Consider the following 24,182-nt stretch of genomic DNA (forward strand, 5'->3'; position numbering starts at 1 on the left):
ACCTTAGCCAAGACAGCCTCTTTCGTTTCGTCTGAAGTCTTTGGTCGTCCGGAACGGGGTTTGTCCAACACACTGCCTGTTTCTTTAAACTTAGCGATTAATTTCCCGACGGCAGTAAAACAAATAGGTTGACGATGAGGGTGTCGAAGGTTAAATTCTTCCGCAATTTTTGGGATACGACCATCCTTCTCGTCCACTTAAGAGTACCAATTCGATTCGTTCTTCTTTAGACAGAGTCATCATTCGATCTGGAAAAACAAAAACAAATTATTAGAATTCCCTATGTACCCTTTTCAATGTAAAAATTATTCTGCTATTCTAATAGATTACTTGAACAATAACTTTAGTACTTTTGTAAATATACTAAAGTGCTGAATGTCATTTTTAAGAATTTCATTTATTTATTTATTTATTTATTTTGTAACTAGCTACTGGTGCAACTCAGGAGGTAATTTTAAATAATGTAATGAATAAGTTTTTTTTTTTTTTTTTTTTTTGAAAAAATATGAATTTCTTTTAAAACAGCTGCTTACTACGTTGAAGTTAATTTGTATCTGAGCTATATTGGCGACTGTAGCTTAAGTCAATCCCTTTTAGAATCCGTGATCCCGCCACTACTCCAAGGGACTGGGTACCACTTCCTGTCTTATTAACCGGAAAGAGACGATGTTGATATTTGAATTCTTATCTTCAATTTTTATTCTTAAATACAGCCTGTCCAGCAGGAAACCGATCTTTCTAAATATATAGGTACTTAAGGTAAAGTCTATGGAAATTATTCAGATTTATCTTCTTTAAAGTAGTTTCCTTTACTATTAATGCGTTGTTCCTAGCGTGTATTACACTGCTGGAACGCATAGTTTAGAGTAGCCTAGAGCTCTAGTAACGATTGTTTTAAATTTTCTTCGAATTGGTGACCTTTCAAGGTGGATTTCAACTTGGGAAATAGAAAGAAGTCTGCAGGTGCCAAATCAGGTGAGTAGAGTGGTTGAGGTATAACAGTTGTATTGTTCTTGGCGAAAATTTCCCTGATGATAACCGCCGAATAGCTAGGAACATTGTCATGGTGCAGTATCTATGTTTCGTTTTTGCAAGCTTCCGACCTCTTCTTCCTCACAGCCTCCTTCAAAGGCCTCGCCATTTCTAAATAAATACTCTTTATTGATGGTTTGCCTAGAAGTACAAGGATTTGGAAAAAACTGGAGTTTTTTGAATACTACAACTTCAATGTAAAAGTAACACTACGTCCTACCTTTCATCTCCCAATATAATGTAGAACGTTTCTTTTAGGTCGGACGATTTTGTAAAGCCATTAGAGCAATGATCAACAACAAAATTATTTTAGTTAAAGTTTAATGGTGGTGGCAATAATTGTTCTGAAAATGATGTACTTAGACTTTGAGGAAAAAACTGCCATCTCAAAACGCCGGCATTTTTACACATAGGTTTGCATAGGAAAGAGCATTGTTCTCAACTTTTAGAGATGACTATTGACAGAGTACTCCTGTTATTACCCAAACCCGGACTTCTTGGTGGTCAGGTACTAGATGAATATGCTACGATACTTTAACTGGTAAAGCACCTACCGGTAGCAGACTACTAGAAGTTCCAGACTCGACTCCTAGTCAAGACAGTGAGAATTATTCTATGCATTTGCCAATAATAATAATAAGCACCAAATACTTCACATACCATTTTGCAGTTGATAAGCACAAATAATAACGGGCAAGATTCGGGAAAGCATCATTACAAACATTTTGCTATCAACCATCCTGGCATTTGCCTGGTAAGAAACGCGAAGAGCAGAATTTTTGCCTCCATTCTGCATGGAAACAATTGCCGTAACTTATCTCCTCACACACAAATTCAAGGGGGGGGGGGACTAGTGGTCTACCAGCAGACTTTCGTTTGAGTAAAACCAGGCTAATTATTCAGTACAATTTAATAATTCATCCTTAGATTAAAGGGTATAATAGAGGGTAGTTAATATTTATTTTAATTTAAAGGCGTGAAAGGAAATATACAATGAACTAAAAGACTCGATTAGGGAAATAAGCTCAAGTGAAAATAATCGTCTTCACGCTCACCTGTGCTACCAGCTATACTTTAGTTGAACCAAATTTGATGGCACTCGTATAAGTTGGCCTCCTATTTTAAATTAGTATCTGGTCTAAACAGACAAATGCTCTGAGTACCGTAATTGGTTGGTATGAGACAAAAAAAAAAAAAAAAAAAAAAGTATCAAATAGGAGAGTTCATTTGACTAGAATTTTCAAATCAAACCACCAAACCAAACAAACCACTTGCCATAATGGCCTAAGCCTAAGCCTATTCCAGCGCTATTTGCCAGGGACCAGCTGAACTACGTTCAGCCTACTGGCGAGGCGGGTAAGTGGTCAGCGCGCTGCGACGCCTTGTCCCTGACAGGCGCATCAGTAGCTTTCTAAAAGACCTAGTGGTTGTCAGGTCTTGTTTTCACGTGACTCCCCAGTTTGCTTCACGACGCTGGCTAGACGTCCGAAAATTGGGAAGCACCGGCCAGGAATCGAACCCGGGACCACGTGGACATGAGTCCAACGCTATAACCTTATTCCCTAGAATTTTCGAATCGCTTTGTACATGATTTTCACTCTCAGTTATATACCTACACATTAACAGCAAATGTTTAGTCATAATATTTGAGATGTACATATCTCATTCGGAAACAATGTGTGTACTTAAAGTAAATAAGAGAGTAATTACAAAACTCTTATATCGGGTGTTGCAAAATAAGTGTTACAACTCTTGGGAGGTGACTCCTGACAGTGAGACAAGAAAAAAAGTTCTCTTCAATTTTCTGCTATCGGACATAGTTTCAGATCTACAAGGTGCCGAAAGCGTGGGAAAATGACTTTCGGACGACAGTAGTTCGGAAACTATTCAACATAAAGAGGGCGGGTAAAAAATTCACTGAAGAAGTCATACCTGCTCTATTGAATTTTGCATGTTTCACAATCCTACCGTGCACGCGCAAGGGATTCCCCAAAGGAACGTAGGGAGTCCCGGATAATCTGCCAAATGAAACTTGGTTAAATGGATATGAATTGATAGGCTTTCTACCAGGTAACAATAATTCGTTTGTCTTAAGTCGTTATCTGGAACGAATACAAAATGGCGGACACCTTTATGCCCGTTGTGTGTGGTTGCATAATCGCCAGATACGGATGCTGGCCAACAGTGACGTTCTGAGTATTAATTGTAGCGAATTTGTACTCAAATGCTCTGGAAAGACATCTGGAGTGTCGGTAGAGCATAACAGATGAAGCAGGGTGATTCACATGTGTGGAAACACTTAACGAAAAATGCCAAGAAATGCACTCATACTCAATAAACGTGAGTTCAAAGCGTCGGAAATGTAAGGATTAGCGTCAAGAACATGAAAGCCATTGCCAATTCACCAATAATATTCCCTCACACCGATGCAATATGATGTGCACGGTTGCATACCAATAAGGATGCAACAACTGAGTCCAAGTTCAAATTGTGCAATGGACTCACAAAGAAACTGGGTAAACTAAAGGAATGTCACTAGTGGGATCGCATGATAGATATTGAAATGTGGCCAATGTGTGTGTTGATATCAACATGTAGCTAATGGACAAATGTCAACATGTCCCACTACTGCCGGGACATCGTCCCACGTGCGAAAAATAGAAAATAACTACTCGGGTCTTGAATCTGAGGCCGTGGGCTCCCAGTAGGATTGGAAACTGCGACCACCGAGCAAAAGCAAGCGCTCTAGCCCTGAGGTTCGACGGAGCCTCACTTTCTCTGTATTCATTTCTTTGAGGAGTACCTGCTTTGTTTGGCAAGCCCTCTTGTACAGCCTCCCGACATACCGGTACTTGTGTGTTTCATTTTGTTATTCCTACTGCACAGTTGTAAACAATCAGAGTTTTAAGACGTTTCTTCCTATTTCTCATGTCGTTTTATTTTCCATATGTATGGTGTTCCAGCTGTAGTGTTAAATGTGCCAATTCGGTTCAGTTTCGTCTTTGTCTTGGCATGTGCACTGTGTGGAAGATACGAATTTCTGGAGGTATTTTCCTATATTTCGAGTACGTCATATGTCTCAGAAGAGTGCAACATGATACAAGTTTGTTATTTTCACGCTCTATCACAATTTGAACCATGCATTAAGAGATTTCTTTCCATATGTGTCGACTGTGGGACAATGTCCCAAATAAAGAGGGACATTGGTAAAATCGTGTTCTAGTTACGTTCTACCAAAAGGTGCACCACATGTAATAGCAGAATGTACAACGTTATTTTCCTAGTTTTCGCACGTGAGACGGTGTCCCAGCAGTAGTGCGACATGTTCACATTTGTCCATTAGCTACATGTTGATATCAACACACACATTGGCCACATTTCAATATCTATCATGCGATCCCACTAGTGACATTCCTTTAGTTTACCCAGTTTCTTTGTGAGTCCATTGCACAATTTGAACTTGGACTCAGTTGTTGCATCCTTATTGGTGTGCAACCGTGCACATCATATTGCATTGGTTTGAGGGAATATTATTGGTGAATTGGCAATGGCTTTCATGTTCTTGACGCTAATCCTTACATTTCCGACGCTTTGAACTCACGTTTATTGAGTATGAGTGCATTTCTTGGCATTTTTCGTTAAGTGTTTCCACACATGTGAATCACCCTGCTTCATCTGTTATGCTCTACCGACACTCCAGATGTCTTTCCAGAGCATTTGAGTACAAATTCGCTACAATTAATACTCAGAACGTCACTGTTGGCCAGCATCCGTATCTGGCGATTATGCAACCACACACAACGGGCATAAAGGTGTCCGCCATTTTGTATTCGTTCTAGATATCGACTTAAGACAAACGAATTATTGTTACCTAGCAGAAAGCCTATCAATTCATATCCATTTAACCAAGTTTTATTTGGCAGATTATCCGGGACTCCCTACGTTCCTTTGGGGAATCCCTTGCGCGTGCACGGTAGGATTGTGAAACATGCAAAATTCAATAGAGCAGGTATGACTTCTTCAGTGAATTTTTTACCCGCCCTCTTTATGTTGAATAGTTTCCGAACTACTGTCGTCCGAAAGTCATTTTCCCACGCTTTCGGCACCTTGTAGATCTGAAACTATGTCCGATAGCAGAAAATTGAAGAGAACTTTTTTTCTTGTCTCACTGTCAGGAGTCACCTCCCAAGAGTTGTAACACTTATTTTGCAACACCCGATATATATAATCGAACTTTATGCACAGTGGCGTATTTATGATTTTGTTTCGAGGGACTTTGTTCATTTTATTCCTGGAAATGTGAAAATTCTGGAAGATATTTCATTTACTTTAAAATACTAAATAAAGTTTCCCGAGTGTTTTAAGCCCAGAAGCCTCCTTAAATACGCCACTGTTTATACATAATGACAAAGATATTATCTACTGTTACAATTTATTCTTAGAGTCCTCAACTAGTATCTTCAACTATCTTCAACTTGAAATTGGTGCTTTATTCGATAAGATTCATATTAAATATTTATTAAAAAATTGTGCTATTGTTCACACAAGTTTATTTATACAACTGTGTACGTTTCGGCAAATAGTTGTTGTTGATACATCATCTTGTTTCAATATTCGCTGAGCGTACACTTTCAACCTGCTTCATGGCTCATGTTCCAAGATGGATACACTGAAAAACATGGCGAAAAGAGGTTGTCATATGATCTTATCAGCCAATGAAAATTAGCTTTGGCGACGTTGAGGAAGGAAAAAAATATATGCAGCCGGCATAACTATGGAACGTAAAACTTAAAGATTTAATTTCATTGTTGCACCTGTCGCCACTTCCCAACGTACGCGACACGAATGAACCTCGAAACACTGAAAGTCTGTGTAGCATTTTCATGTAGTGTAGTTAAAAGAAAAAAATCACATTTCACTCTGCTCGAAGTCTGTAGTATGTATTCCTCAATTAGCTATTCGTAATTTAAGGACTAGCTCGGGAGAGTAATGCTCCCGGAAGTATGAACGAAATACACGGTTCTGATTGGTTGGCGTCATCCATTTCTTGCCACGTAGCATTAGTATACGAGAAACCAAACGCATGCCGCTGTCGGTCCTCAAGGCCGAGCGTGCTAGCGGTATCTACTATTAACATCAATCTTTTTTGGTGTGTTTCAAACCCGATCCAAGGAAAGTTTATTTTAATTTTGATAATACCTTTTTTATTAAAATAAGATGAACATAATACTCAAAATGTGATTTACTTACCCTTGTGCAGATAAGTAGTAGTAGGAATGGGTTGAAACCCCGCAGGGCTCCTATTGTTCCTCCATGACCTCCATGATATAAATTTTGTGACCAACTTAAAACAGCTGGCTAGAGTAGCGCGCGAAAAAAGTACTTCCGGGAGCGTTATTCTCCCGAGCGGGTCCAGTAATTTACTAACGAATGTTTCTAGATAATTCAAATCTAAAATTTACATCATGACTACAATCGTTCTTTTTCTCACCTCGAACGATGCAATCTTCTTTAAGAATTGTGCAGTTTGTTATAAGGAAAAAGTCCCGATTTTCCTCGTATCGCAGTTTCTTACATCCGTTTTTGGCAATGTTTTTATTTACTCGTATTCTACTCGCTCTCTCTCACATTGTTTTGATGCTCTAGCCAGATATCCAATGAGCAACCCAACAATTATATTTACACACACACACACACACACACAACACTTCACAGTTTCAGTTTTCCTTTGCACACGCCCATGGGTGGAGTTATGAGGGTCATGGGGGAGCATTATCTCACCCAACTTTTTGACAACTTCACCATCTTTATTCCTGACTTAATGATCATCTTTATACCTGAAATGATAGGTGCGAGACCTATCAAAAGCTCTTCCCCCTCCCCCAAAAGACAATTTCTAATTCCGCTTAGTGATGGGCAGTGGGAATATTCCCGGTGGGAAGGAAAATCAAAATGGGAATATTTCCGTTTTTTCCCTGTCATATAAATTCCCGGGAACGAATTTATTTCAATTTATTTACTTTATTTTCCAAATTATAAGAATCATATGACTAATAACTTTATTTTCATTTAGTGGAGGCGCGGTGGCTCAGTGGTAGAGCGTTCACCTCCAGTGCTTGGGGTCCCTGGTTCGATCCTAGCTCGCGTTGTGTGGACTTTGTGGTGGACAAACACCGTGCTCGTGGGTTTTCTCGGGGTTCTCCCGTTTCCTCCCACTTTCTTCATTCCACCATTTTCACTCATTTCTCATAATCACTGTCTCCTTTAACCTAACCGGCATAAACGTGGGACGTAAAACTAAAGATTTCATTTCATTTCATTTTTATTTTCATTTATTATAATTTACTTCTAGTTTTTAAATAATTTGGAGGTTAAAAAATTGAAATTCGTTGACTGTACTTTATATAACTAATTAATATGATTTTTTAAATTTTCATTTCCATTTGCACTAGAAAGTAGCAAAGTATACTTTATAAGTGATGAAAAGGAACAAATTTGTAAGTAATCTAGTATTTCTGTAGAGATGGAGGTGAAGTACTATCAATACTTCCCGAACCACCGTTAGTAATAGATGTCAGTCTGTCTCAAGGATCTGCCCTTACAACAAAATCTTCAAGCCATACCTCACAGTTTCGCACCCCTACTCTGCCCACTCCGCCCAATAGGATCGCAATGTTTTGAGCCAACAATCATGGCGGACACGAAAGTAGCCATTCAGACGATGGTGGAAACGAGAGTAGACAATCAGACATGCCGATGCTCGGTTGTTTTTTGGCTTCATCGGTTTAATAGGATGACGATACATATGGGCTAGAGACCTGCACGGGCCGAATTTTTCGGCCCGAGCCCAATCCAGCCCGAACGTACATAGGCCCGGCCCAGCCCGGGCCCGAAAAGTTTTGGAGATTTTCGGCCCGAGCCCGGCCCGGCCCGATAAGTTTTTAAAATTCTTGGCCCAAGCACGGCCCGGGCCCGATAAATTTTAAAAGTTTTTGGCCCGACCCCGGCCCGATAATTTTTTTTAAAAAAATTAGCTCGAGCTCCAATCTTTCTCAAAATTTAGTACTAAATTTGACCTAACCCTCAGAAACATTTTCTAAACTCTGGTTCACAACCTGACGCTTGCCTCCAGAATGGTACCATTGCCTCCTAGAACTTTGCCTGTCATTGAGAGAACAAAAACTTCATTCCCTGTAACAAAAATCTAACTTAATTGATTTTTAGCATAAAGTGAAGATGGCAATATTGTTTAGCGACAGGCAAAACATTCCAACCCCTTCTTGTTATATTTTGAGTTCAGTAAAGGTCAAGGTCAGAGCTTAATTTACCGCATAATGCCTGCAATCCTCTATAGTGAAAGTGGAGCCGCTAAGCAACACAAACTGTAAATAGCTATTGCATTCTTTGTAACATTTTTCACGGACACACTTCTTCAACGTTTGGCTTTATTCCAATTATCGTTTAACGAAAGTCAATAATTATTAAAGAATTGCAATTGATCGGCCCCAGCCCGGCCCGACCTAAAAGAGAAATCAGGATCGGCCAGCCCAAGCCCGGCCCGGCCCAAAGAAATGACAGTGTCGGCCCGCCCAAGCCCGGCCCGGCCCAAAGAAATAGCAGGGTCGGCCCACCCAAGCCCGGCCCGTGCAGGTCTCTAATATGGGCAGATCCTCTATTTATAAACATCCTTGGGCTGTGTGTTGTGTCTGATTCGAATTTCGCTCTCTGTGAGAAAGAATCAGATATTGAATAAAGAAATCTCTGTAGTCGTAATTTAAAATGTAATGTTTACATATCAAAATTAGGATTGCTTCTCAGGATGTTTCATTAGTACCGGTGTTTCTGGACCTGTGCTAATTAGGATTTGTTTGCTTCTTTTTACGTGTGTATTCATGAACCAAGCTTTGTTGGCGAATTATTATATTCCCTTGTATATTGTTCGAAACAGCATATCTTCTTAAATTAGAGATTTAATAGTACACAGTAAGAACACAGTAACAGAACACAGTGCACCTGAAATCAACATTCTGTACCGGTATATATGCCATACCCAGTGGCGTATTTACGATTTTGTTTCGGGAGGGGCTTTGCTAACTTTCGGGGCGGGGGCTTTGCCTGGAAATGTGAAAATTTTGCAAGATATTTCATTTACTTTACTATATACTAAGTAAGATTTCGGGGGGGGGCTTAAGCCCGGAAGCCACCCCCCTAAATACGCCACTGGCCATCCCATACCCTGGCAACCTTACGAATTTTTCGAGAGACTACGTATGTTTTCTGGCAGTTACTAACCTAATTTGTTTATAACATTTAGAAATTTAATATGATTATAATATTAGTAGTAGGGTCAAGTCTAGAAAATCCACTTACATACAAATTTAAACTGTTTTAGCGGTGTAAAGGTATGTATAGACTTTCTATACCAGGTTTTTTCCTACATATTTACTCGCATAAAACATATTGTAAGTAAAGATACATTTATGCGTAGTCTCTAAATAGAATAAAATAAGATAATACCGTTCAGAATATATATTTTAAAGAATCCTCTGGAGACAACTATAATAAGTGTACAGTGGTACAAGCGAGTTTTATTTTGAAATTATAATACTGTACATATAGTAATAGAATGCAATTTTCTTTGTGTTTGTACATAAATTTCCAGAATGTTCCCAGGGAATATTCCCGAAAAATATTTTCCAGGGAATTTACCCATCACTAACTCCGCTTATGCACACGCAACGGGGGCACCACCACTTCTAACTACAAATTTTCATCTATTATGTTACCAGATCTGAAGATAAGTGGAAAAATCACGAATATGATTAAATTTCAAAGTTTTGGTAAGTGTAGAAAAAACTAGAGTGTTATAATGTGGAGTGAAGTTTCTCATCATGGGAAATTATCTTGACAAACAGAAGATTTGAACTGCTTAAAGACAACATGGAGAAACTTGTGCTTATTTATGCAACAACAGACGTTCTGCATATGATGTGACGTATATACTGACAAGTAACTTCTTGACCAATTTCTTTTATTCCAATTATATTTGAAAATGGAAAATACTCCGAAATAAATTTTCGCATTTACGCGTTTTCAATTTTATATTTTCCTAAAGTTTCCTTTAAAAAAATCCGTTCTCTAATTATTTCTTTGTAAAGTTTGGAATTGGTATGTCATAATTATCATTTTATAATTATCTAATATACTCGTTACAATGCAGTGGCGTACATTGGTTTGATGGATGGGGCTACCACTAATCTTTATAACATCAGTACATTATTATTATTATTATTATTATTATTATTATTATTATTATTAATAATAATAATAATAATAATAATAATAATATTAATAATAATAATAATAATAATAATAATAATAATAATAATAATAATAATAATAATAATAATATTGGAGTTTGGTTTCCACGTTATTATACAGTCTTCAAAATAACGGAAACCTTAGAGCATACTTTAATTTTATCAAGTAGATAAATATGATTTGCTCATTAGAAATACTTAGTTTATCTTATTAGTTATTGCGGAAAAAGGATCGTACATTTTTACCTTCATGTTCTGCGTGAAGTGTCCCTATATATATATATATATATATATATATATATATATATATATATATATATATATATATATATATATATATATATATATATAGGATATATATATCTTGCTTTGGATAGGTGGTAACTCTACCCATCATAATAAATGAAACTTGTGCAAAAGATCTCTAAAATAGGTGATTAGTCAAGAAGGAGTCTCAGTTAGTAAAATCCTTCGCAACGTAATGCAAATAAGCAATTGGGTTTTGAGTTTTACGTTCCACACATATGCCGGTTAGGCTAAAGAACAACAACAGGTAATTATAACAGGTATGCCCACTATCGCAAAATACTGTGAAACATAATTTGTTTTGCGTTGACGCAAACCGCTACGAAACGGGCCTCATGATGTCCAAGACAATTCCAAGAGATCTCCAAAATACGCTGTAATTACTCGTATAACTTCTGTTTACCCTTCGCGCAAGCCCAAGAAACCAATTATTCTGTAGGCATGTGGTGCTACCTGGCAGCCCATTCGTAAGCTGCGGTTGGAGGTGGAGCGAAGAATGCGCTGATAACTATATCTCTACACGATTCTTGCTGAAAGAGGAGGTAGGTTTCTGCTGTGTTGCTAAGTGGAAGATCTCTTAAGAAGCGAGACAGTCTCCGTGCAAAGAAACTAGCGAATGTTTCTAAATTAATAACATTCTCAGAAACTTGGATCATTGAAAAAACATACTAAAGTATAAAATTGTCAATATAAATTAGATTTTAATACCTTTATTTCATAATATTCCAGGGCTACCGGGGATACCGACGATTGCCCTGGAATATTATGAAATAAAGGTATTATAATAAAAACTAATTTAAAATATGCCACTGTTACATTGTGAATGTGAATGAAGAAACTAGTTTTAATACATTTTTCTTTATCTGCAGTGTATAATCTGATTTTTTTCTCCTATTCTAGTCAGGTGTGGAATTATCCTTACTTAACGGCATTCCTGAATTCACAGTAGGTACAGGAATCAGAATAATGTTTAACAACCCACAGGATGTTTTCCTTACGAGCACGGTTCATGATATTTTATTTGGAGGAATCAATATTAATTGCAATTCACCCTTTAAGCCATGCGATGTAATAAAACCATTCATCCCAGCAATGATCATAGAGAAAGAAGATGGAAATTTAAGTTTTGCACTCTTCAGACACGTAAGTATGCTATCACCAAATATCACTTTACTAACATCATTTCACGTAACTCATAATTCGTAATAATTCTTAATTTTCCGATATACACAATCGAACATTAGTGGCAGAAAAAAGAGGCGCCAATCAGGTTTAGCGCTCAGTTGCTTACCAATTTCATTGAGTTACTGGGATAAAGATATTTGTGGCCATATCCTCTATATCAGGGTTTCTCAATCTGTGGCACGCACACCACTGGTGGTATGCAAGCCGCTGTTATAATGATATTAATAATTATTATGCTTTGATGGTTCGCCAGTAAAAACAAAATGTGAATCCCTGTTTTATATTACAATATTCTTAAAAGTATTTTAATATCATTGCTGAGCAATGACGTCGTTGGATTCTGAAAAATGGTGGATAGCTAAGTAGCAGAGTTTTATACTCATCTTTAATACATTTTAAAGATATTTTAAAACAAATTTCCTTTACACTTTTTTTATGTTTTGATATGATTTTTGATAATACGTAGTTTATGTAAAACACATCAAGCTACACTGCCAGGATCTTCTTAGCTATAACAAGTGAAGAATTTAAATATATTACTTTAATGTAGGCAATCTCGGACCCATATCCGTGCCATTTTGGTTGCAGTATGTGCCATAACTACTAAAAACATTTTCAACAATTTGATACAATTAAATTTGAGTAGAGTCTGCAGTCATATAATTACTCGTACGCTTCATGGTGTAAAAAATGAAAGAAAGAAAATGCCGTCATTGAAACAATTTAACAACCAGTTAATTACGAGCATCAGCCTCTATGCTTAATGTAAGAAGTTGGCTTAGTATTAATGTTGTTGCGGTACTATCCCAGTTTAGACATCCACAGTTTTGTAAAATTTACGGGAGGAATATGCAATGTTATTAGTATTTCAAAAGAAATTTTTAAGTAATCAAAATAGTATATAGGGATCTTACTTGTCATGCCTAATAATGTAGAAATACGTAGTGCAAAATGTGATTTTAACCACATATTGCTGCATAAGAAAGCTATGGTGAACCCAAATTCTAAGAAGGCAATTTTCCAGTGCTCGGTACGTTCTTAATTTCTTCTTATATGCGACAGTAGGGTTTCAAAATATACAGAAAAATATGTAAAGGTTTTTTTTTTTTTTTTTTTACAGCGTCCTCGTTCACGCGTATACTGAACGTCGTTGAGGCACTTTTCCCTATGGACCCAGCCCTGCGCGGACCCACCTGTTATCCCCCCACACTAACTCAGATAGATGTAATTCGTGCTAGTGAAAACCTAGAACAACTTGGTCGGTGTTTTTGCACTGTACTTTGTACGGTGTATATCCTGGCGCTGAATTTAGGACAGAATGGCAGGAGGACAAAATGACAGGGGATATAATGGCAGGAAATAAAGGCAGGAGGACAAAATGGCAGCGGATGAAATGGCAGGAGGACAAAATGGCAGGAGGACAAAATGGCAGCGGACGAAATGGCAGGAGGACGAAATGGCAAAAGGACAGAATGGCAGGAAGTTAATTTGGCAAACTCCTAGGGCTCATATTTTTAGGGTTCACCTATTGTGTTTGTTAGTAGGTAACGGTTCTCGATTTAGTCATTTCTGCCTCGAATGTCCAAAGCATATAAATACAGCTAAATTGAACCAAGAGCGTAAAAGAGGGTAAATATCAGATATCCAAACTTAACTTAAAATCTTAACTTTTTTTCTTTGCAACCATCTTCCAATTGATATATTGGTCTTATAACAATTCTAACTACAAGAAAATATAGATTGAAAGCAAACAAGTTAAGTACAGAACTGAAAGAATGGTTACTATTTATTCTTCAATACTAATACATATCATAGAACAGACCTACAAAATTCCTCTACAGTTACAGGAATGACAAAGTTTTTTTTTTCTAATTTCCTATAACATATCCTTTAAATTATAAAAACAGCTTGTAGTTGTAAGAATGACTAATTACGTACATCTTTCTTAATTCTCAATAATAACGGATATCGTAGAACAGACCATAAGAAACACTGCAATCGTCAGAATGACCAATTACTAACATCGTCATTAATTTTTATATAACAAAGCTAACCTTTGGCTAGCTGGGGGCTCCGCCTCCAGACTCCCAGGTCTGCTCGGCCTAGGTCTCGCATTTCTTATCTATCGGCCTTTGCACCAACAATGAATTTCGTGAACTTGCTCTTCGTATTTTCTGAATCTGCCCATCCGGGGGCTTCGTTCCCCCCATTGTCTTTGCTCGGCCTACGGCCTCGCATCTCTTAAACCCATAATCCTATCGTTTCTTTTCCTATTTCAACTATCTAAAAGATAAGATTTTGTATCCCAAGAAAACGTCCGTTTAAATAACATGGGAATCTCTTCATTCCCGTTTACACCCCTAAAAAATTAAAAATATTCACTTTTGGCAATTTTTCTGTGGGTTTGTCCCAGAAAGCTACAATCATGCCAAATTTAATCATGCGGTTTTCAAAACGGAAACAACTAAAGCGGTTTCCAACATCGAAACCGCAAAAGCGGTTTTCGGTTTTTGAAAAACCGATTTCGACAGCACCAGTTAAAACTTTTTGCGCTTGTAAGAATGACTAAACCATAGTCCTTAATTTTATATAACAAAATATATCATAATATAGACTATAAACACACTTTGCAGTCTTATGAATAACTAATTACATACCAGACAGGCCCGTATCCAGGGGGATCTAGGGGCCGGGCTCCCCTAAATTTTTGCAGCCCTCCTAAAATGTTCACGATGGTGATGAACTATAATATCGTTGGATCGGGCCCACTCTAACTTCAGCCGGGTCCCTCCCCCCTACATTTTTGGGCTGGCTACCGGCCTGATACCTGGTCGTTAACATCTTATAACACATATACTAGAACAATATAAAAACATTCTGCAGTTGAACGAATGACTAATTGGCTTTAATTTTATATAACAAAATATATCGTAATATAGACTATAAATATACTTTGCAGTCGTAAGAATGACTAGTTAATTACAGTGTCGTGAACATCCTATAACACATATCCTAGAATATGCTATAAAAACATTCTGCAGTCTTAAGAAAAGAATTGCAAATTATTAATACCGTCGTTAATTTTATATAATAAAATATACCGTAAAATAGACTATAAAAAAATTTGCAATCATAAGAATGACTACTTACATTGTCGTTAATTTCAAGTTGTGAGCAATTCCCCGCAAGAATTCCTCAAGAGATCTTTTGTTTGTGTAATAATCCACACATAGGTTCCTTAATCTATGCTGCAGATCAACATAAACCTTTTTTAGTTTTCTTGACGGGGTATTGCCCTCTTTCGCACTAGGAAATTGTAGAATGAACGGTGGAATTCTCTTCCTGTAGGCTTTGTATGAGTTTCCATACCGTTGGGTGGTTGTGTCCAACCAAATGGAAAAACTTTAGATTCCACCCCTCACATAAGTTATTTGTGCGAAGATTGTTAGACAGAGTTGCCTTATGAGAATTCCAAACTTCCGGCGGAAATCTTGGTGGCACTCTCTTAATTCTTACGACATCAGAATTCTCAGAATTGAAATATTATTAGCAGTTCGAATTTTGGAACATAATGAATAAATCGAAAATTTATGCTGAAATCTTCATTTATCAAGTAACAAACAAAATAATTTAAAACCCGAGAATTCAAATTATACTTTCTGCCTTTATATCATCCTGCCATTTCGTCCGCCTGCCATTTTGTCCCCTGTCATTTTGTCCGCCTGCCATTTCGTCCTCTGCCATTTTGTCATCCTGCCATTCATTCCTGCCATTAGGTCCCCTGCCATTTTGTCCTCCTGCCATTCTGACCGTTCCCCCCTGACGCTGTATGAACAATGGTTACACACATGCATGGTACATTTATCATTCCCAGGGAAGATTCACCTTACAGTCGAACAAAAAAGAAAACTAGTTTTATTTTTCGATTCGCATGAAGATTAACTGGAGTATATAATGTAAATTAACCCAAATGATCTACTTAGGCAATGCTCTGTCCTTCTGGTGTAACACATTTAGCCTGTAAATTTATTTTTAAATATTGATGAACTTATTGTTCATCGTTATCTTCTTTTTCTATTGGTTATCAACCTAAATAAATATTCATGTCTATAAATCTTAAGAACAAAATCAGAGCAATATCTAAGAATATAAATTATTTTTTCTTCAGAAAAATAACACAGATGATGGTGAATATATTGTCCGCACAGGAGCTGATGAGACTACACAAATTGGTCAGATTGTATCGTGGAAGAATTCTTCGACTCTAGATACTTGGAGCGATGATCCCTGCAACAAGTTAGAGGGAACAGATTCAACAATATATAGCCCCTATCTCACAACAGAAGATAAGCCGAAAATATTTATATCAGATGTATGTCGGTAAGTGTAATTCAAATTCAATTGTGAGTACTACTTACAATGTGTTTTCAAATCTATATACAAGGGTTAAAAGTACTTTTCTCTGAAATTAAGCTGTAAAATTTGACGAAACATTTCTAACACATCATGGGCACCTGGTACTTTGTAAATCATGTTTTATTATTTATTTATTTTTGTCTATAAAAGAGCTTCTAGCCATAGAACTTTCTTTTTTAATTTCAATGTATGTTCTTCCCAAAATATCCTCAAATTCTGGTATAATCAGAGCTTTTAGCCATAGAACTTTCTTTTTTGATTTCAATGTATGTTCTTCCCAAAGTATCCTCAAATTCTGGTATAATCAGAGCTTTTAGCCATAGAACTTTCTTTTTTAATTTCAATGTATGTTCTTCGCGAAGTATCGTCAAATTCTGGGATAATATTGCGTAAAATCACTAATGTTGGGAAAAACCTTAAACATACAGGATATGTAATTCTAACTAAAATTTAAGTAAGACCTCCATGTCTTTTCATTCATTATATTACTTTTAAAATTGATTTTCGTCCGTAAACTCATCCCGTATTTTTAAAAATTTTTGTGAATAACTCAAAGACAGCGGAATATCAAAAATGTAAAAAGTGAGCCAGATAAAGCCAAAAGTCCAATGTTGCATTCATAAAAGCTCTCATTTGAGATCTGTCTTTATCCAACTGGATCCAGTTTTAGTTTCTACTTTATACCCCTATTTCTGCTAGATCCATCTTAATATCTAGGTGTTGTCCTCCAATCTGCGTCTTTGTCTTTTTCCGATTGAGTTTCCAGTTAAAATTTTGAAAATGTTCTTACTTTCTTCCATTGCGGATATATGTCTTCCTTACCTGAGCCTCTTAGATATAATGACCCTAACAATGTTAGGTAAACGTACAAATTATGCAGATCCTGGTTATAAAGTTTCCGCCATACTCCATTACCGTCCCTCTCGGGACCGAGTATTTGCCTCAGGGTTTCATTTTTAAAAGACTTTCAGTCTGTGTTCTTCCCATAAGGTAATTTGACCATATTTTCCAACCATACAGCATAATAGACAAAATTATCGTGTTATATATTTTAAGCTTCAATTTATTCGACAGAATTCACGAAGACAAAATATTTTGTGCTGAATAATAACATGAATTCCCTGCTTTCAGTCGATATTCGTGGATATGTTTTTGATCTGTTAATATTGATCTTAAGTATTCGAAAGTATCCACTTTGTTGAAAGTATTATTTGATATTTTAACGTTTATATAATTTACAGTATTATCGTCACTGCGAATTCCATGTACGTATTTAGTTTTCTCCATGTTTACTTCTAGATCCATGTCTCCCCGTGGTCGTTTAAGAAAACCATATAGGTTATACACACGTCAGCGCTTTTTTGTTTTTCAAATTTTGCTTTTACCGTAGCAAATTGCTAAATAAATTTAAATTTGCACAGTAATTTATTGTCTTGAATTACATTTTTGGTGACAAAGAAAATAATAATAATAATAATAATAATAATAATAATAATAATAATAATAATAATAATAATAATAATAATAATAATAATAGGTAGTGATAGCGATATGCATTTTACTATTTTTCGTGGACATGAAATGAAAAAAGTAAAAAATTTTTGTACTAAGGTGTATCATAAACAAATATGATATCAAAAATCAAAATTTAGAAATAAAATAATCTTATATATAAAAGAGAACGTACAAAATCCTTTGTTCCCTCATCACGCTAATACGGCTGAACCAATTTCTTTTATTTTTGGGGGGTTATTAGGATTTGGACCCTAGATGGTTTTTATCATATCACTTTAATTTTTAATTACCAGTGTCTTGAGATAATTGACCATTCAAGTGTCCATAACGTACAAATCCTTTGTTAGATCATCATAGGTAAAAATAAACGTATTTATATGCAACCCGCATGACCGTGTCACTCGGCGGGTTAACATAAATGACAGGCGCTATAATGTTAACATTTACTGCAATCACTTGAAAGCGAAAAAGTAAAAATTATCTAAGTAACAAAGTTTATTGCGTTCCGGGGTGACCGCAGCGAAGCGGGGCGGGTTAACATAAATGACAGGCGATATAATGTTAACATTTAATGCAATCTTCTATGGTTTTTATCATATCACTTGAAAGCGAAAAAGTAAAAATTATCTAAGTAACAACGTTTATTGCGTTCCGGGGTGACCGCAGCGAAGCGGGGTGAACGCTGCTAGTGACAAATATATTCAAAGAAAAAAGTACCACCTTTGTTATCCTACAGATTATCTAAGAAGATAGGTGTTTCGCATGTGTATATATGGAGGTCTTTTATTAAATGCTCAATCTTAATTCTATCCAGAAACGGGGTGTGTACGGCACCTGTTTTGATTCAAGCTCGAACAAAATTAGTTTTGTGGTGGACAAACTGTGTGCGTAGAGTTTTCGTATTTCTTTCGCTTCCTTTCACTTCCTTCGTTCGACCATTTTGTTCATTACCATCACCACGATTCCCTTAGCCTCGAAACGTAATCATGCTTTGTTAAATTAAAAGAAAAAATATGAAAGAAACGGGAATTGGAATTACGTAGTCCACGTAGGAGAGATCCAAAAACTCTTTGGATGAAGTTTTGTCAACAACAAATAATATTGTATAGTATAAGAGATATTCAAATTTATGAAAAATCGTTAAAAGAAAATGTATTGAAACAAGAAATTCTACTATTTAAGATTAGAAAATAGTATTTATAAGAACAGCTCATATTTTTAGAACATGTTTTAAAATTCTGACAGCAAATAAGTAGTATCAGTCCAGTTCGACGATAGGTGTCGTGGGTGCAAGGGGGAGCTAATCCCCTTATCATATAGACGTGTCAATGATCATGGAGCATGAAAGATGGAACAAACACCACTCGCAAACTTTTGCTCAACTGAACACAAACAAAATCGGGCCTAATTGCTGCAACATGCATAGTTTTTGAGATCTACCATGAAACAATCCAAACATTAAAATTTTTCCGGGCTACAACCATCGTCACGCACGTGCTTTCTTCGCGTTTTTACCATGTCTTCACTTTTTTCTCCGTGTAATATCAGCCACGATTTTTTCCAATAGTTTATTCACATATAGAATGACTTTGTGGCATAAGCAGCAATTTTAAGCACTTTGCCCTCCTGAGATATTACACCCCAAAAATGGCATCAAAATCACAAACCTCAATTTTCGGAAACCCATATATCTACAGTGCCAGTAGTATCATAGCTGGGGATATTTGTGCAGACTCTTTACATGCAATAGTATTCAGCACAAAACTTATGAAGCCCCCACTTTATGCCATTCCAAAATACAGCCCCTTTAAAAATGTAATTTTCTGCAGTTTTTCTGGTGACTTCATATATTGGTTTGCAACCCTGCATATTTATTTAGACGCAAAAGTTTATATTCTCCGTATACCTCATTCTCTCCTCTAAACATTCGTTTTTGTTTGGTGTTCGTCTGATTCGTATGTAATGAGTACCTGTAGTTTTCGTAAACGTTTGCAAATGCAAAAATTGGCACTTTGCCGACAAAAATGATGGCCGCCATTTAGGAACACTTGCACATACCAAAAGGTGAATGATGTTATTGAACTTCTCATACACAAGGTTCATCATACTCAAGTTTTTATAAGGGGGCGCGGTGGCTCAGTGGTAGAGCGTTCACCTCCGGTGCTTGGGGTCCCTGGTTCGATCCCAGCTCGCACCGTGTGGACTTTGTGGCGGACGAACACCGTGCTCATGAGTTTTATCGGGGTTCTCCCGTTTCCTCCCACTTTCTTCATTTCACTCATCTCTCATCATCACCGTCTCCTTTAGCCTAACCGGCATAATCGTGGGACGAAACTTAAAGATTTCATTTCATTTTTTTTTCAAGTTTTTATAATTTTTGGAGATGGTCGAGCAACCATTTTCACAATTTTTGGACCACTTCAGATGGATTGACCCCATTGTCATCCGTTGTCAAAATCGAATTCGTAGTACTAATTGCATCTCCCCCTTTCGATATTCGTATTGTGATTTTCCTCAATGTTTCTGAATACTCGAATTATTATTATTGTTGATAATAATCATAATAAGTATATCAAACATTTTTTCCGGAATTGAATAAATTCTGTTTCCAGTACATAAGTCAATAAATGACATTGTAATTTTTCAGAGTCATTGTAATTTTTCAGTCATCACTGCTTGTTAAAAATCGTAAAGTATACATTAAAATAAATTTATCTTTTTTCTTTTCAGAACATTGTACATAAGATATGAAAGAGAATCCGAATATAAAGGAATTCCAGGTTATCGTTATATTCTTGATCCACATATATTTGATGATCCTTGGCAAGATCCTAATAATTATTGCTTTTGTCTCAAAAATCAAACCTGTCTTAAATCAGGCGTATTGGACTTGACAACATGCCAAGGTAAGTTTTCCTTCCAATCAGCTTTGCTTCGTGATTACAAGAAAAATATCCTTTCGAACTGCATGCATAATCACAAGCAAAAGTGGATACTTTCCATGGACCTAACCAACTGAAATATAATTAACTATAGAACGTACGGAAAGTTTGTTTACATTATACCTTTACGTTATTAAACATTATTCATGTATAATGTAAACAATGTGCTGTTTGTAGACCTTTTAAGTAAGAGAAAAATCTATAAAGATATTAATAGTTTATTTAGCAATAATCTGTAAGTAGGAAAAAGCAAATTTTTCAGTTGTTTTTGTCATTTCAAACTGTAAATATGCTCCGAAAGATTTTAACTGCATTCTGCATATAGAAAGTAAACAATACCTTCAATAATTATTTTTATAACTTATTTTATGTTAGGCAATATTATGAAAATTAACACTAATAAACTTAGCATTCAAAACTCAATTATAAAGGTAACCAAGAAAGTTCTGTGGCTTTTTGTGGACGTTTGTGTTCCATTGGTCCTCATACCGTGAGTTGAATGAGAATGGAGATAAGGCGAAGGTCAGTTGTTGGTGTGGATATATCCAATATACTGTCTGGTTGTGGCACCGTGAACTTGCGTAAGAACAGAGTGAACATGGGACCTCCACAGAACGCCATAAGGGCGTGTATGCTGTAAGAGTTCAAACTGGGGTCAAACGCCGCTGCAGCGGGGCGGAAGATATGCCAGACCTTAAGTGAGGGTGTTGTGACTACGCGGACAGTGCAGCGATGGTTTAATAATTTTAAGGACGGTGACGTAACACTCGAAGACGCACTAGGTGCCAGAAGACCAACACATTTACAAAATGAAGATTTTCAGGCAGAAATTGAGTCGAACAGTGGCCAGGCATGTGAGGAACTGGGACTACAATTCAGTGTGAGTGAAAAAACCATTCGGTAACACCTCCATCAATTTGGGAAGCTAAGTTGTGTCGATGGTTCCCACATGATTTAACTCCGGTCCAGAAGGCAACGCGAGAAGACACCTGTGTTTCTTTGCTGTCTCGTCTGAGGAAGAAGCCATTTCTGGAGAGGATATTGAAATGTGATGAGAAGTGGGTCCTGTACGAAGCTCCACGGCACGCCGTTATCATTGGTTAGCATCCCATGTACCGGTCCCAAAACAGCCGAAACCAACACTGCACTAGAAAGAGGTCCTCCTGTGTGTTTGGTGGACTGTTCGCGGCATCGTGAATCGGGAACTGCTACCAGCTGCTTAGAGCATCAATGCGACTCTATACTGTCATCAATTGAGCCATGTTCGAGAAAAACTCAAAATTCTGGAGCCAGAACTTCTGAATCGCAAAGGGGTCCTCCTGTTATAGGACAACGCTAAGCCACACGTGCCTAGGATGACCCGTAACACCATTCTACACCTTTGATGGAAAACACCGTTTCATCCGCCATACTCCCCGGACATTGCACCGTCCAATTATCACCTGTTCCATTCCTTGGACAATCACCTTAGAGGATATCAGTTCAAATCCATAGTAGAGATGCAAAACGCACTTGATACTTTCTTCGCTTCACGGCCCACCAAGTTCTACCGCAATTGGAATCCATGGCCTCCCAGAAAGTTGACAGACGTTCATCGAGGCTGATGGGGACTATTTTTGATCTTCCAGATACGTCTTAGGTGATATATCGATGTTCGAAGGTGCTGGGTGAGAACTTTCTTGGTTATCTTTATATTATCAAAAACTGTGGCTCTAACCCTGAGATTTAAATATTTTTTTCTCTATTTAAACTTACGTTTATAATTATTCCCTTATTTTTGAATCCGATTCTGTACATGCACTTATAACGCTTCAGAAGGTAAGATCTTTCAAACCAAATTATTGTATTGTTTCCGAGTACTTAATATTTCTTATACGATACTTTTTTATTTATATAATTATGTTGTTTTTCTTAAATTACAACTTAATGACAGAAATAATGTTTGGCACTTTTCAGAAACTCCTCTCTATTTATCTTTTCCTCATTTCTATGCGGCGGATGAAGAATATTTAGCTGCAGTTGATGGCCTCAAGCCTGAAAAGGATAAACATGAAATTTTTGCTGAGATTGAACCTGTAAGTCTCAAACTTTGATTGTGTTACTCAGTTTATTATTTTTATCGTCCTTTATTTGATTTTTCCTTTAAAAAAAATCAAGAACATTGCTAGAGATACCGGAATCGATACTCGACGCCTCTACCATGTAATGTTCTGTAGGTAGAGTCTAAATAATATATACGGTAATTTAACCCTTCGCCCTTTTATTATAAAATGTCCTATAAAATTTTCCATTTTTTTTGGGGGGGGGTAAATTTCTAAGTCTCTTTAAATGTTTGCAGTGTATAGTAAGAGCGAAGCCCCCCGCCACACGATGTGGCCTCGGGAAATAGAGTATATTTGTCTTAGTTCAGAGCAATCTCGGTTATACACCGTAGCTCGTAGCAGCCCCGAGAATAGGTATTAAAGGACATTATTGTTCATAACAGCGTCGGGAGAATGTCTTGGAGGATTATACTCCGTAGCTCATTGCAGCCCCAGGAGTAGATATTAAAGGATATCCCTGTAGCCCATGCCGGCTTTGGGAGAAGGATATTGTAGGTGAGCGATCAGTACTAGTTCTGATAACTTCTTGGTTCCGTCCTCCCCTTTTATAACCATCTTCTTGGAGGGAGGACCCATGGAGGGGCAGTCAGCTTTCTTCGTAATATTCCGAATTCTCTTCGTTTCTTTCTGGAGATGTAGTCTCCTTCTGTCGTCTGCCACAGTTTGTTTATAATTGTAAAAGCACGTGTTTGTAGTAAAAAACACGTAGTTTGCAGTACGTGTGGGTATTCGAATCCTTGCAACATATCTACGAGTTCAACTGATCTCATTTGATCAAGCTTAAACTTCGTGTGGTGATAGACCTTGAACTGTGATACAATTGTTTGAAATATTATCTTGTATAGGCGTTTGGCTCCCGAGTTAAGAATGGTCAAATTTTTAAGTAAGATTTTCGAACACAACAAAAATATACACTAAACTCATTCGATTGGAGTAAAACTATGGTATAGTGGTAGAAGTAGGACTGCTATACAAATGTGTGAAATACTATCATGTTCCAGAGTTATGTATAATCAAAATTCTAAACCAATTTATTAGGCATAGCAAAAACAATTAATGTAACAATTAATGTTTATTACCAAATAGCAATTAAAAATCAGCATTGGACAGATAAAATTAAAACCAAATGAAGGACTTTTCTTTACGACTATGCTTAATTTACTTTTATCACGTTTATAATACAAGGATAAGTCAAAAATTATCGGCAATGTAGCTATAACTTTTATTACATTGTTCTTGCTGACCTCTCCTCATTTATTTTATTGTTATGCTGCTGTGAAAGTTTGATCCTAATTCCTTCATTTGTCTTCCTTTTGTTGCAGATAGATCATGGCCGCTCCATTAGAAGTTTGTACCAAAGAAGA

At 36.8% G+C, this 24,182-nt stretch overlaps 1 protein-coding gene across 1 annotated transcript in view; it reads left to right on the plus strand.

The window, feature by feature from the left end:
- Positions 1–24,182, plus strand: part of Snmp2 (Sensory neuron membrane protein 2) — a 98,723-nt gene that overhangs the window by 65,394 nt on the left and 9,147 nt on the right. The window contains exons 4-7 of the mRNA XM_081728026.1: positions 11,559–11,801; positions 16,012–16,223; positions 20,505–20,680; positions 22,673–22,791. Coding sequence (XP_081584152.1) covers positions 11,559–11,801; positions 16,012–16,223; positions 20,505–20,680; positions 22,673–22,791 — 750 coding nt within the window. The remainder of the gene's footprint in view (positions 1–11,558; positions 11,802–16,011; positions 16,224–20,504; positions 20,681–22,672; positions 22,792–24,182) is intronic.

The sequence above is a fragment of the Thermobia domestica genome, chromosome 10 (assembly GCF_964235325.1).
Source record: "Thermobia domestica chromosome 10, izTheDome1.hap1.1, whole genome shotgun sequence".
NCBI classification, from domain to species: Eukaryota; Metazoa; Arthropoda; class Insecta; order Zygentoma; family Lepismatidae; genus Thermobia; species Thermobia domestica.